A 12,166-nucleotide genomic window follows, 5' to 3' on the forward strand; every position below is an offset into this window, starting at 1 on the left:
AGAATTCAGCTCTCAATCTGCAAAATCTGGCAATCAATTACTTCTGCAGAAATCAAGATATTTCTTGAGCAGATTATCTATATGGGAATACATAAATCTCCAACAGTTGAAGATTATTGGGATAAAGATGATGCTCAGGGACCACTTCATTCATCAAGATTTCACATGGGACAGTATAGATTTGAGCAGATTAAGAGATATATCCACATATTCAACGCTCATAGATTGGAATCTTCCTTCATTCAGAAGCTAGAACCTCTGTATTCAAAATTTCATACAGCCTGTCAGAAATACTACATTCCTGGTTCCAATCTCTCTATTGATGAGATAATGATTCGATTCTTTGGTCGATCAAAATACACAGTCAAGATGCCTCAGAAACTAATTAAACAGGGATATAAGATCTTTAAACTGGGAGAACAGAGCTATGTTTGGACCTTTTCCATGTCTCATGATAATCTCCGCATAAGTACAATGTTCCGTACTCCAGGATTAACCAGGACTGGATCTCTTGTGGTGGAATTGATTGAACGGCTGCCAGTATCCTTGCAGAGCATCGAGCAGCATATGGAGTTGAATAACAGTAAAGAGGTAGCTGGCTATTCAATTTATATGGACAACTACTTTACCTCTGTTGCTCTATTCCACTATCTTCGAAAGCAAGGAATTGGAGCTTGTGGAACCACCCGTCCAGCCAATCTACCACCTCTTTTACAAGAACTAAAGAACTCTGGATTATCTGCTCATATTCCCTTCAATACTCTATGTATTATCCCTCAAAATGAAGTTCTCTGTCTTGCATGGAAAGATAATAATGTGGTTTTACTACTGTCTACAGTTCATAAGCCAGACAGCTTCATTGAACGTATACGGAAACGTCCTGGGATCAATTCCACCAATGGCTCACAAATTCGACGTCTATTTGGTGATAAATTTGAACAAGCTATGGAGATTCCTACCATTATTGATGATTACAATCATTATATGAATGGGATTGACCTAGCAAATCAGTATAGAGCTTCCTATGAGACTCATATGCCCACCAATCGCACCTGGTTATCAATTCTATACTGGATTATCGATCATGCTATTGTCAATGCTTATATCCTTCATCGACTGGCTACTACTTGCACTACTGGCACTACTGGCACTACTATATCCCATGTTGAATTCCGTCGGCAGCTCTATCTTCAACTCCTGGAATTCTCAAATCCTCTACCTACTACTCGATCAAATCCAGATCTAAATCACCATCGAATTCCTCTGCCAGGACCTCGAGCTTGTGCCTGATGTCAGTATAAAAAAAAGAGAACAGAGCAGAATAAAGGTAGAGCTCCAAGATCAAGATATGATTGTGCTGCATGTAACAATATTCCTCTCTGTTTGAAAAGCCAGTGTTGGCAGGAGTTTCATTCCTGAGATTAATTAGGATTAGATCAAATAGATTACATAAATTACACTAAAACATATAAATACAGTAGATCTCTCATATCATCCAGTAGTTTTTATGTATTTAATACACTAAGGTACACACTAAAAATTTGCGCTAATTGTGCCTCGCCCCCAGACTAGGAGATAACTCCCGAAGGGTGGAACCCAAAAAATATTGCACACTAGAAATTTACATGGAATTCTCAATACAGGACCGCTGCTGCCAGAAGTTACGAGGCTTGACACCCTATTTTGGAAGCTAAGTTTTAAGCGTACAGCCCCTAAACTAGCCCATTTTTCGGGGGGGATCGATAGGCGTATCGGCTGGCGTTCCACACTTCCGCACTCCGTTCGACGATTTGGGTTGGTTATGGCGGTCACATCCAGAATTCGAAAAACCCACGGTTCTGGTTCCGACTGTTTGTTGATCATTCCTAAGCCCATTTATTTTTGACATCACCCGTTGATGTATGTATGTACGGTCCATACGGAGTCTGTGAGGTTTGGATAGCAGCCTGCTCCAATAATCGTTACGGATCCAACAGCGCTAACATGCCTCAAAAGTGGGCGTAACGTTTTTGATTTCGGAAGCCAACATCCCAATGCCGCGGCCAAAACCACAGTCAGGAGGATTTGAAGCAAGAATGTAATAGATTACAACCTGACCAAATCCCAAAAATCCACAAAATAACAGTGTGAACATACGTTCAAGTTGTCGAGCGCACGATTGCCTACGTTACGAAAAAACTCCCCGGTCAGCTCGCTATTATGGGGCCAGGAGCATGGATAGTATGGTCTATTGGAGATCGATGGTTTTATTGGCCTCCCAGTGGGGGCTTATTATTTTAGTTTAGCATAACCAAACCACCGGAATGGATCCAACCTTGAGTTATCGTCAAGCCGCAACTAACAGCTGAAATCCCAGCCAGAGAAACTTTCACCACGATGTGGACGTTCGAATAACATTGCTCGTCATGGGGGAGGAAATCCTTTTATTGTTTATTTATGTTTCACGGCAACATTTTACCACCAACTCTCCAAACAGACGACTTGTACCCTGTTAGATCGAAGACAATTCTACACGGTTGATGCCCCGGCCCACTATTTAAAACTTGGCGACTGGGATCAAAGGAGCTTAGTAGCGGGGACGAACCAATTCTAACCTGATGAAAGCGGGACAAATATTCCCAAGAGAAACACTCTTCGATTGGCTGTGTTCGTATCATTTTTCTCGTTCCACGATCCCACTACGAGGCGTCGAATGCCGCCACATGGGAATAGAGTAGTCGATAGGCCCGCAACACCCCGAGTCCCCGACGAATCGACAAGGAATTCTTCTGACGCCACCAAGTCACCAGTGACATGATGGACAACGATGGGTTAACTTGGAGGAATCGTATTCTGTAAGGATCTCTTTAGTTGGATCGGGGTTTCATCTGTAATTTCCACCCATCGTCGGCAGCATGGCGATCGCGATATCTGACATGGGACGGACATGGCTGGCTGCACTGTTTTCGGACATGGTCAAAAACACGTTCTGAATATGTACACTGCGTGCCGAGTACGGAGTACAGACTCCAAGAATGCATCCATGGACGAAAGGAACAATTACGCATGGTTTCGGTGAGCTGAACACCAGCAAGAAAAACCAATAGTAGGCATGGATCTGGTCGATGGGGCCATGCCATCATACCATGCCTGTCTGTTTTGTCATATTTGTCATATTTGTCAACACAAGATATGTACGAACTGTAGCTACTCTTCTCCCATTCGCAGCCCATGAATCCCAACTCCCAGTTCTCATTCGCGTCGTCTGACCGTCGGTTGGTCCGGTTGTCTGTGCGCTAACAGGCAACAAGCGTTGGGTAGCGCAGGCAGCGGGCTGTATTTTATTTACGCTGCTATGGCCATCCTGTTTAGGCTGTTACAGTCATAAGTTACCAGAACACGACGAAAAGGGCGCCATCGCAACCCGGACTTCCTTCATGCTTTTGGCCCAGACTCTCCTTCCACCTCTACGACGCTATTATTAAGGCTGAATTGCTCATCTGACGTTTTTCTTGTCCGCTCTCTTGTTCTTCTTCCAGCATTTGTCGTCGTCCAATGTCTTTCGACCTCCCCTCCGCATTGGTGTCCTCCTCTCGCGTTTACGCATCCATTTCTTGATATTCCTGTCCATTGCAGGCGCCGTTCCCGGGAATCTCGCTAATTATCAGGAATCAAGGTCGCATACAGTGGTTACGTGTGCTTTGTTCGTGTCAGGTTTCTTGCCCGAAAACCAGCCTTGGTTATTCCGGGTCACGCAAATAGACGACTTCAGGTTAACCTGCTTCTACGGATTGGGTACAATGATTTGCTGGGGGTTGGAGGGTGGTAGTTGACCTTTTGTTTTGTACTTCTATCTTTGTTTACCTTTTTATTTCATTTACTTTTTTATGTTATTCTTTTAGTTTTTTTCATTACTATTCCCCCGTGTCCCACTAATTTTAACGGTTAATTATTTCCTGTTGTTTGTTTCGGTTGTCGTTGTTGTTGCTTGTGTTTTTTTTTTTTTTTTTTTTGTTGCGGTTGTTGACAACCTTGAAACCCCGATGCTTGTTGTCCGCGACTTTCAATTTCCAAAACGTCGATGAATTCTACTCTTCGTTTTGTTGAGTGATGCGACACGAATGATTTCCGATTTCTACGCTCTCCGCCGCTGCCGCCGCCTCCTCCTTCTCCAGCGGTGGTAAATATATTCGACCTTCCGAGGGCGGAGGTCATACGTATTGCGGTTTTCGTGGAGATGGAATCCGAATTCCGGCATGCGGAACGAACACCTCTGACCCCCATTCAGTCAGAAGGGAAGACATCTGGGATTTTCACAAAGCAGGCAGCCAATGAGCCGCGGTCGAAACGCGTTCCTAACCATGCCTCCCGATCGGAGAACCATTCTTTTGGGCAGCCCCATACGAGATTGCAGGATGGGCAAGCACGAAATAATACCTCTCCAGCAAAAGCAAAACAGAGAACCAATTCACTTCGCCGTGCTAAGAATTGTAGTGAAGTATTGAGGCAGAGGGCTTTAAAACGTTCGAACACGATTGATGTTCCGCCTGAAGGCATTGGATTTTCAGGACTAGGAGGTAGAGAGGCGAGACACTTCACGGTTGGGAATGTTGGCCACAACGGGAAAATGTACCTCAGGTACGATGATACGATTAAATCATGGATATTTGGTGTGAAGGCGCAATATGAACTAATTATTTGACTCTGTCGTTCCAGACCAACGAACCAGACCAGACTACAACCTCTGCCTGTTATAAAAGCTCCTCCCCCATCTTTGAACAAACAATACCTACACCCAGAAACCCATCAGCTGGACAACGCCAGATTGGCTAGACATAGTATGTGGTCTAACTCCCAGCTGTCAGAGTTACGACCCCACATGGTTCGCGAGGATAGCAACGAAAGCAAGCATGACGTATCGACGACTTCAGACGACCAAGAGTCAAGGCGACATTCACTCGACAATATTCCGTCCTCAGATCCGAGAAATCGTAGAGAATTGCGGATCGTGATTGAGCGTCCTGAAAGTGAGCGCCCTAAATCGGCTGACCAGCCTCCAGTCCCTGCCATTGAAGTCCCAATCCCCCACTTCAGACTTGGAGGGTTTCGGTTTACATCAGAAGGCAACCCTACTCTGCGTAGCTCTGCGTGCACCAGAACATCTGCATCGGAGCACTTTCGATCTTCTATGGGAACTGAGAATGATTCGGCCATAGCACCCCGTCCGTCTCGATTGGTACACCAGGACTCAAGGGCCCCCGGAACAAATTCAATCTTGCGATCCGTACGTACTGGGAATCAGGAATTCAACGAATTACCGAATTTAACATCAGCCCAGTCATCCGTGTTTTACAAATTGAGAGAACCAATAGAACCTTCTATCTTTGACTTCCTACTCCATAAAATGGATGACCCGTCAGTTGTCCGCTATGTCAAAGGTTCAAACGAGATATCTGCTGCTACTCCCGCTCGAATAGTTGCACAGATTTCATCGGATTCGTTTATGGATTACGAATTGGTATCTGACTTCTTCCTCACATTTCGGTCTTATCTTTCGCCCAGTAACCTCCTTTCACTTTTGTTGGCAAGGCTCCAATGGGCGATCAGTCGACTGGAGGATGACGGAAGGATAATCCGGATTCGCACTTTCGCAGCTTTAAGGCATTGGATTCTTAACTATTTTGTCGACGATTTCGTTATCAATCGTGACCTTCGGGTTCAATTCTGCCAGAGACTGAATCAGATATATGAGAATGTCAGAAGAAGCAGCAACAACAGCGCAAGTGATCTCAAAATCCTTCTTGACTTGAAGCGGTGCTGGAATGGCAGATGCGCTCTGTATTGGGACTCACCAGATTTTGTCAATGACGCTCAACCTGATGATAAAGTTATGCCCGGGGGTGTTGCCGGATCAAGGGATGTTCACCTAAGTCGCTTAAGCGGTATCCGGGCCTCTTCTCATACTATCGAATCACAAGCTGTGGATGTAGTACCACAGTTTCCCGCATCTCCTTTGAAGGCCACTCATCAAAAAGAGAGAGACGTTCACCGTTCACCTTCCCATACTCACAACTTTTCAGCAATGTCTGCTCGGGATTTACCACCATCATCGGATAGTGTAAAAAGCATCCAAGCAGCTTCATGTTCCTTGCCCTCCAAGGGACAGAAACATGGGTCCACACAGTCGACCCGTCCAAAAGGCCCACATCCCATATTAGTGACATCTTCACCGCGTAGTTCGCCAACATCCACTGACCCCCCGGCAACGGCACCCATGATTCAACTATGGCGTCGGCCAACTCATTCCCACAAACGAAGTGGAAGTTTTTCAGATTCTGTACGGGATGATCGAGCACCGCTACCAGCTTTAAATCTCGACACTCAGAGACAATCTCTCCTCCAAGCCTTGCCCCATGCTGAAAGTATAATTCGAGGTAATGCCTACGGTCCAGTGGATCCATCTGTGCCAATAATCGCACCTGCGTCACCTACTCTTGAAGCCACTCAGTTTTTTGTACAACCAACACCGGCGGCAAAAGGAGATAACTTGATTAAATCTACACCAGGTGTCAAAACCTTCATTGGTACAATTCGTCGAGCTCTACATAATAGACAAAGTGGCCATTCGTCAACCCCCCCGCAACCTTCAAATTCCAGTCCATTACCGTCACTAAAGTGTAAAACTTCTGCACTCCCTCTAAACGTCGGGGTGGGATGCGATACATACAGGGAAAGACGGTCAGGGCCAGATGCTAGAGTCAATCCGCGGATTGACGTACTGTGCGACAATGCTCTCCAGTGCTATCGCCAACTTGTTCTGCGGGAGTCACTGAAATCAGAACCTGTGTCTGAGATCGTACCTACCAGGGAGTTAGAAAAAGATAGGTTATTTTTACCGGGGTCGACCGATAAATCGAACCCGGGAACCGACTTTAGATATGGCCTTGGGCTTGAGAGAATACCGAGCCAGCTAACGGCTGGAAGCAAATCGATTGTTATAGTGGATGACACCCGCCCAGCTATTCCGCTAATATCTGGAGCATTACAGACTATCCAAAATGTTCACCGCCAATTCCAAGAATCACCATTGCACGATTTCGAAGAGGCGATCGATGCGTCGTCTCCTATATCCCACCATGATACTTTGGTTGGTGCTCCCGGCCCCTCATTAGAACGGTATGATACGAACTCCATATCGGAAACTCGAGATTCGCGAACTTCGGAAGACTACGTTAGGTTTCCAGAGAAGCGATCTTCCTCTGTGGTTCGAAATGGTTCGAAAACCCCGGTACGATCCAGTTCGGGTAGTAGGCTACGACGATACGCGTCTTATCATAGCGGGATGGTAAAGTTTGGGAAGCAGTCAAGCATTGGCTTTGCGAATGAGACTGTGTCACGCAGTGGATCGTTCCGCGAATCGCGAGAGAAGCCATTTGCTCGTATGCTTCGCCGTCGTCCTGGCGGGGATCTAAGGAAGATCCGAAATTTTCATGATCTTCAAGCAGGGCCCATGGTACGATCCTTTGCCTCTGGGACATCGTACACAGCATCAATGGCAGAATCTCTCTTATACTTGAACAAGGACGGCACGGCAGGAGCTCCACCGAACGAATGGTGCGAGCGTGAAGAAGCACTCCTTCCAATGCAACATCATTCCGCCACTGGAGCACGTCACTCCCATCGGATGCGAGCCTCTTTTGAGGCTGCAGTTGCAGGATTCTCCAGAATCCCTGATGATGAAGATGGAGGAATCGAATCGACTCTCCTTAAATTGGAGGGCAAATGGGAGAAGCCGTCGCCAGCTACGCCTCGAGACTGTAAAGAACAACCTAACTCTGGTGATACACTCACGGATAAACACAACGACCGTAAAGAACAATTCTATCGTCAACGATACCTCACTGAACCTGCCGTTGCACCTACTTTCCAGTCAGATAATGATCGAAAGTTGTCTACGATTACTGCGCCCGATACAGAATCGTTCATAGGTTCCGAGGATTCATATTGCTCGATCCCGCTCCTTGAACGTGGTTTGAGCGACGAGTCTATGAAAAGTCCCATTTTCAGTCCACCAATCCAATCCCCACTACAAACATTCAACCAGGATGATGATCCAGCAACTGGTAGACTTGAGTCGTCTCATCCATCGATTGATATGGTTGAAGAAACAGAGAGCTTAAAACGGATTCCGCAAGGTTCAACTGTCCCAAGGCCCCCTACATTATCCTCCACGCTACCCAAGCCAAATGCTCATGAGGGTGATGATGATGACGGCTACGGCTCCGAGCTCTCCTCGGAAATATCAGTCATTGATAAGGATGAAGCGGTCGACAGGTATCGAAAGACCAGCGCAATTGCCAGCATAGATGAAGCACTACCGAGCCTAGACATGCTTTCACATCCTTTGAGGCACCCGCCGTCTCCACCAATGACCGCACGATACCCTGGTTCGACATCGTCTTATGCTGCTCCTGTGGACACCATCACCCTACAGCGGCAACCTATAACACCTGACTTGTCGCCCAGTGGTAAAAACCTGCCCAGCACTTCTACAAACCGAACGCTAGACTTAAAAAATCTTTCAAGTAATATCTTGTTTAGCTCAGAGACGCAAACATATGTCAAAGAAACCCCAGCTATGCTATCATCAAACAATTGCCATTTGCCTTTCATTCTGGCCTGCGAATCCCTCGTGCTTGCTCAGCAGTTCACCCTCGTTGAAAAGGCTGCACTGAACGAGGTTGACTGGAAAGATTTGGTGGACATGCGGTGGAGTCAGTCCTCGCAGTCAACACTTAACTGGGCAAGCTATCTTTCGCAGCATGATCGTAGGGGAATTGATATTGTTGTTGCTCGCTTCAACCTCATGGTGAAATGGGTAGTCTCAGAGGTTGTTCTGACAAAGAATATAACCGAAAGAGCGCGAACTATCACCAAACTTATCCACGTGGCTGTGCACTCGAGGAGACTCCGGAATTACTCGACCATGCTGCAGATCACCATAGCGCTTTGCTCAGTTGATTGTACGAGACTGACGAAGACTTGGGAGCTAGTCGCGGACGACGAGAAGCAGCTGCTTAAGGATATGGAGACACTAGCGCAGCCCATTCGTAATTTCCAAAAACTGCGATTGGAGATGGAAACCACCAACCTGCAAGACGGATGTGTCCCGTTTGTCGGTGAGTAGCTCTTTCCCAGTCCCTCCTTTACACCCTCGTATATTTCAAATTAGCAGGAAAATTGGCTAACCATAGGTTTGACGTGACATTAGGCCTCTATGTTCAAGACCTGACCTACAACTCCCAGAAGCCTGCTCAGATAGCGAGTACGCGGGATGGCGAACCTCTCGTGAACTTCGAGCGGTATCGCACTGCTGCAACGATTGTGAAAAGCCTGCTTCGCCTTATCGATGCTAGTACGAAATATACTTTCGAACCCGTCTATGGGATCATCGAGCGCTGTCTCTGGATCTCCGCGCTACCCGACGAGAAAATTGTGGCTCTGAGCAATGACCTTGCGCAGTGAACAAACAGCCGAGTGCCCTTCCACCTTGCCTACATGGAATTCATGAATATCCTCCGCTTTTATAAATTCGGGTTTTGATGCATTTGTCTCCTTGTTCCTCCTCCGTTTATTTTGTTATTTTGCTGAACGAATTTCCTTCTATCTACGTCATATCTAGGAGCGGATAATGACATATTATTAATTAGCGTTGTATCAGTATTATTGTGGGAGTTTTGTTTTTAATCAACGTTGTGTTTCCCTTGCTTCTTCTGTTCGCTTGATAGATAGCATTTCGTTTCAAGTGCCTGTTTTTCGTTTGGCTATCATAGATTGATTTGGGTGCCTATTACATGTGTCTTTTCTCTTGCATTGAACTCTTATTTTCGCCTACTATCGAGGCATATATTACGGATATTGAAGACAAAGGAAGTTCCCACTTCTTTGGTCTCATCCTCCATTGCAGCTTCAAACTTCCAGTCAACAAAGTAATAATTAATGATGATGATAATATCCATAATAGAATATAATCAGGCGACTACGTCTTTAAATAAAGATATTAAAATTCAGTTGTATACAGCTTTAAACTACTGCCGTTGTGCCATTTCCATCATTTCAGAGTGGGATGTTTTATTGTGGCTTCGTCATTTTTCCTTGGTTGGCTCTGTCTGGCCTTGAAGTTACACCCACATCGCCCACCGATCTCAACTTCTCTCTATCGATCCCCAAGCTTACCCTTTTCGTTTCTTCCACCTACAATAATATATAATATAACCAGCCGCTCAACTGCCCATTATCTCCTCGCTCCTCCTCAAGAATTAACCCCTTGCAACAATCTCACCTAACTAACCGTTTCCCCTCATTCCACAAGTCCTAGCGGGCCCCATGGCCGCAAACCAGTCACCCCTCAACTCTCCCGTTGTGAGTTTGGTCGAATAAATATAAACTCCACCTTTTCGATAAATCACATACGTTATCGACTTCTACCGCTAGTTTGCCTTATATTATACGTTTTCAAATCATGGACGCCAGTGAACCCCGGCTGGCAGAGGAGAGGCTCGGTTTCAACGGCAGGATCACGCAGGGTGCGGGCAAGCTTGATTATCATGATGATGGCGATGATGGAGAGTGCGAGAACGATACCGCGCCCAAACCGAGGCAGCTGCCTGACGACCTACCTACGTCACTGGATGATAGACGTTCTGTGCCGACGTTTGGGCCGGAGACGGAGATATATGATGCCTGGCAAGGTGGGTGTGCTTGACCTCCCTTTGTTTCGGCTCTGTTTGAGGGATGGAAAGCGAGGTTTTGGTAATGCGCGTCTGGAACTGGGGCTTAATTTAATGTGCAGTTGATTGTCTTATGAGGAGGTCCTCTTGAGTGTACGAACGCTTTGTATTCCGCCTTCCCGATTTGAATTGAGGGTTATAGGATGCTTACGACGCTGGGTTTCATTTGTGTCTTTTTTAATTAAGCAGGATGAAATCTACTGACCAAAACACGCTGGGTTCTATATCAGGTCAATCCCATTTTCTCACAAACCCCATTCCGGCAAAGCCTCTCTCCTTTAACCTCGCGCTTGATGATGGAAGCCATGATGAAGAGTATGGTGTCCACTCCCGATACACCCACAACTATTACCTCGATGACGGCGACTCAACGACGAGGGCAGAGGCAAAAGACTCCGACGCGAGATTGATGGAAATGCTGGCCGCACAGGCGGCACATAGGGAAGTAGAGTCTGTCGGTGTAGATGAGGATGATATCGCGACGGACGATAAGATGTCGTACGAGGACAAGCGGGATGTGTTACAAAGGAGTTTGAATATGGCAGCCAGCAATGGCGATGTGGAGCGGGTACGGAAGCTTGTTGGGGGGAAAGCGAGACAATATGTAGATGTCAATACTCCCGACGAGGAGGGGACGGTGCCCCTGATATATGCGAGTTGCTTCGTACGTGGAAACCCCTTGTTGCTTTTTGTTCCGCGGGCAATGAAACGCATGCGAGAACTCCTAGTTTCCGCCCGCAGCGTGTTAGTACTTTCGAGGCTGACGAAGGGAATAATACTTTTATCTCCTTTAAATAATAACAGGGACATCAAGAAGTGGTGTCCGCACTGCTCGAGGCGGGTGCGAATGTCGACAAACAAGACCGAAACCGGTGGAGCGCGCTCATGTGGGCGATGACGAATCGGCACAAGACTATTGCAAAGGTCCTCCTTGATTATGGTGCATCGCCGGATATCAAGTCGTCCTCTGGTGGGACGGCCTTCGATTTTGCACAGCCGGGGACGGATATTTCGAAATATCTGCAAGAAAATGGGTATCACTTTGGCGCATCGGTGGCGGCGGGCGACTATTATGACTTTGGGTTCTCGCATAACAGATTTGAAGAGGAAATGGCTGAGAATGAAATGAAGAGGCGAATGATGATGGAGGAGAGTGCAATTAATCTGGAAGTCGACTTGTCGAGCCTGGGCCTTGATGAGAAGCTCGAGGTAAGCTTTTGGAGTGCACCATTTTTGGTGTACAGGTGGTTGAGGACATGTTTTTACTGACTCTTGCCATTTTCTAATAATAATATGTAGTTGCCAGACGATTTCGAAGACCAACAGGAATTCGTATGGGACCGGTGTCTTAATGATCTTATGGTTGTTTTTCAGGAGAATGAGCTTGAAAGGATTTT

The 12,166-nt window shown here is 46.4% G+C and overlaps 3 protein-coding genes across 3 annotated transcripts in view; all 3 read left to right on the top strand.

Annotated features, from left to right (window-relative positions):
• Positions 1-369: 369 nt before the first annotated feature.
• HCAG_06668 (predicted protein) lies at positions 370-1,290 on the top strand (the record flags this gene model as incomplete). Its single annotated transcript, XM_001539013.1, has 2 exons — positions 370-766; positions 839-1,290. The coding sequence occupies 2 exons, from the start codon at positions 370-372 to the stop codon at positions 1,288-1,290; spliced, it is 849 nt and encodes a 282-aa protein (XP_001539063.1).
• Positions 1,291-4,216: 2,926 nt separating this feature from the next.
• On the top strand, positions 4,217-9,504 carry HCAG_06669 (predicted protein; the record flags this gene model as incomplete). The annotated part of the gene is made up of 3 exons (XM_001539014.1): positions 4,217-4,617; positions 4,696-9,158; positions 9,251-9,504. The coding sequence occupies 3 exons, from the start codon at positions 4,217-4,219 to the stop codon at positions 9,502-9,504; spliced, it is 5,118 nt and encodes a 1,705-aa protein (XP_001539064.1).
• A 997-nt stretch (positions 9,505-10,501) lies between these two features.
• HCAG_06670 (conserved hypothetical protein) overlaps positions 10,502-12,166 on the top strand; it is a gene marked incomplete at both ends in the record, with an annotated part of 3,931 nt that continues 2,266 nt past the window's right edge. The window contains 4 exons of the mRNA XM_001539015.1: positions 10,502-10,730; positions 11,000-11,433; positions 11,574-11,978; positions 12,069-12,101. Coding sequence (XP_001539065.1) covers positions 10,502-10,730; positions 11,000-11,433; positions 11,574-11,978; positions 12,069-12,101 — 1,101 coding nt within the window. The remainder of the gene's footprint in view (positions 10,731-10,999; positions 11,434-11,573; positions 11,979-12,068; positions 12,102-12,166) is intronic.

This window comes from Histoplasma capsulatum, genomic scaffold (genome assembly GCF_000149585.1).
Source record: "Histoplasma capsulatum NAm1 scaffold_6 genomic scaffold, whole genome shotgun sequence".
NCBI lineage: Eukaryota > Fungi > Ascomycota > Eurotiomycetes > Onygenales > Ajellomycetaceae > Histoplasma > Histoplasma mississippiense.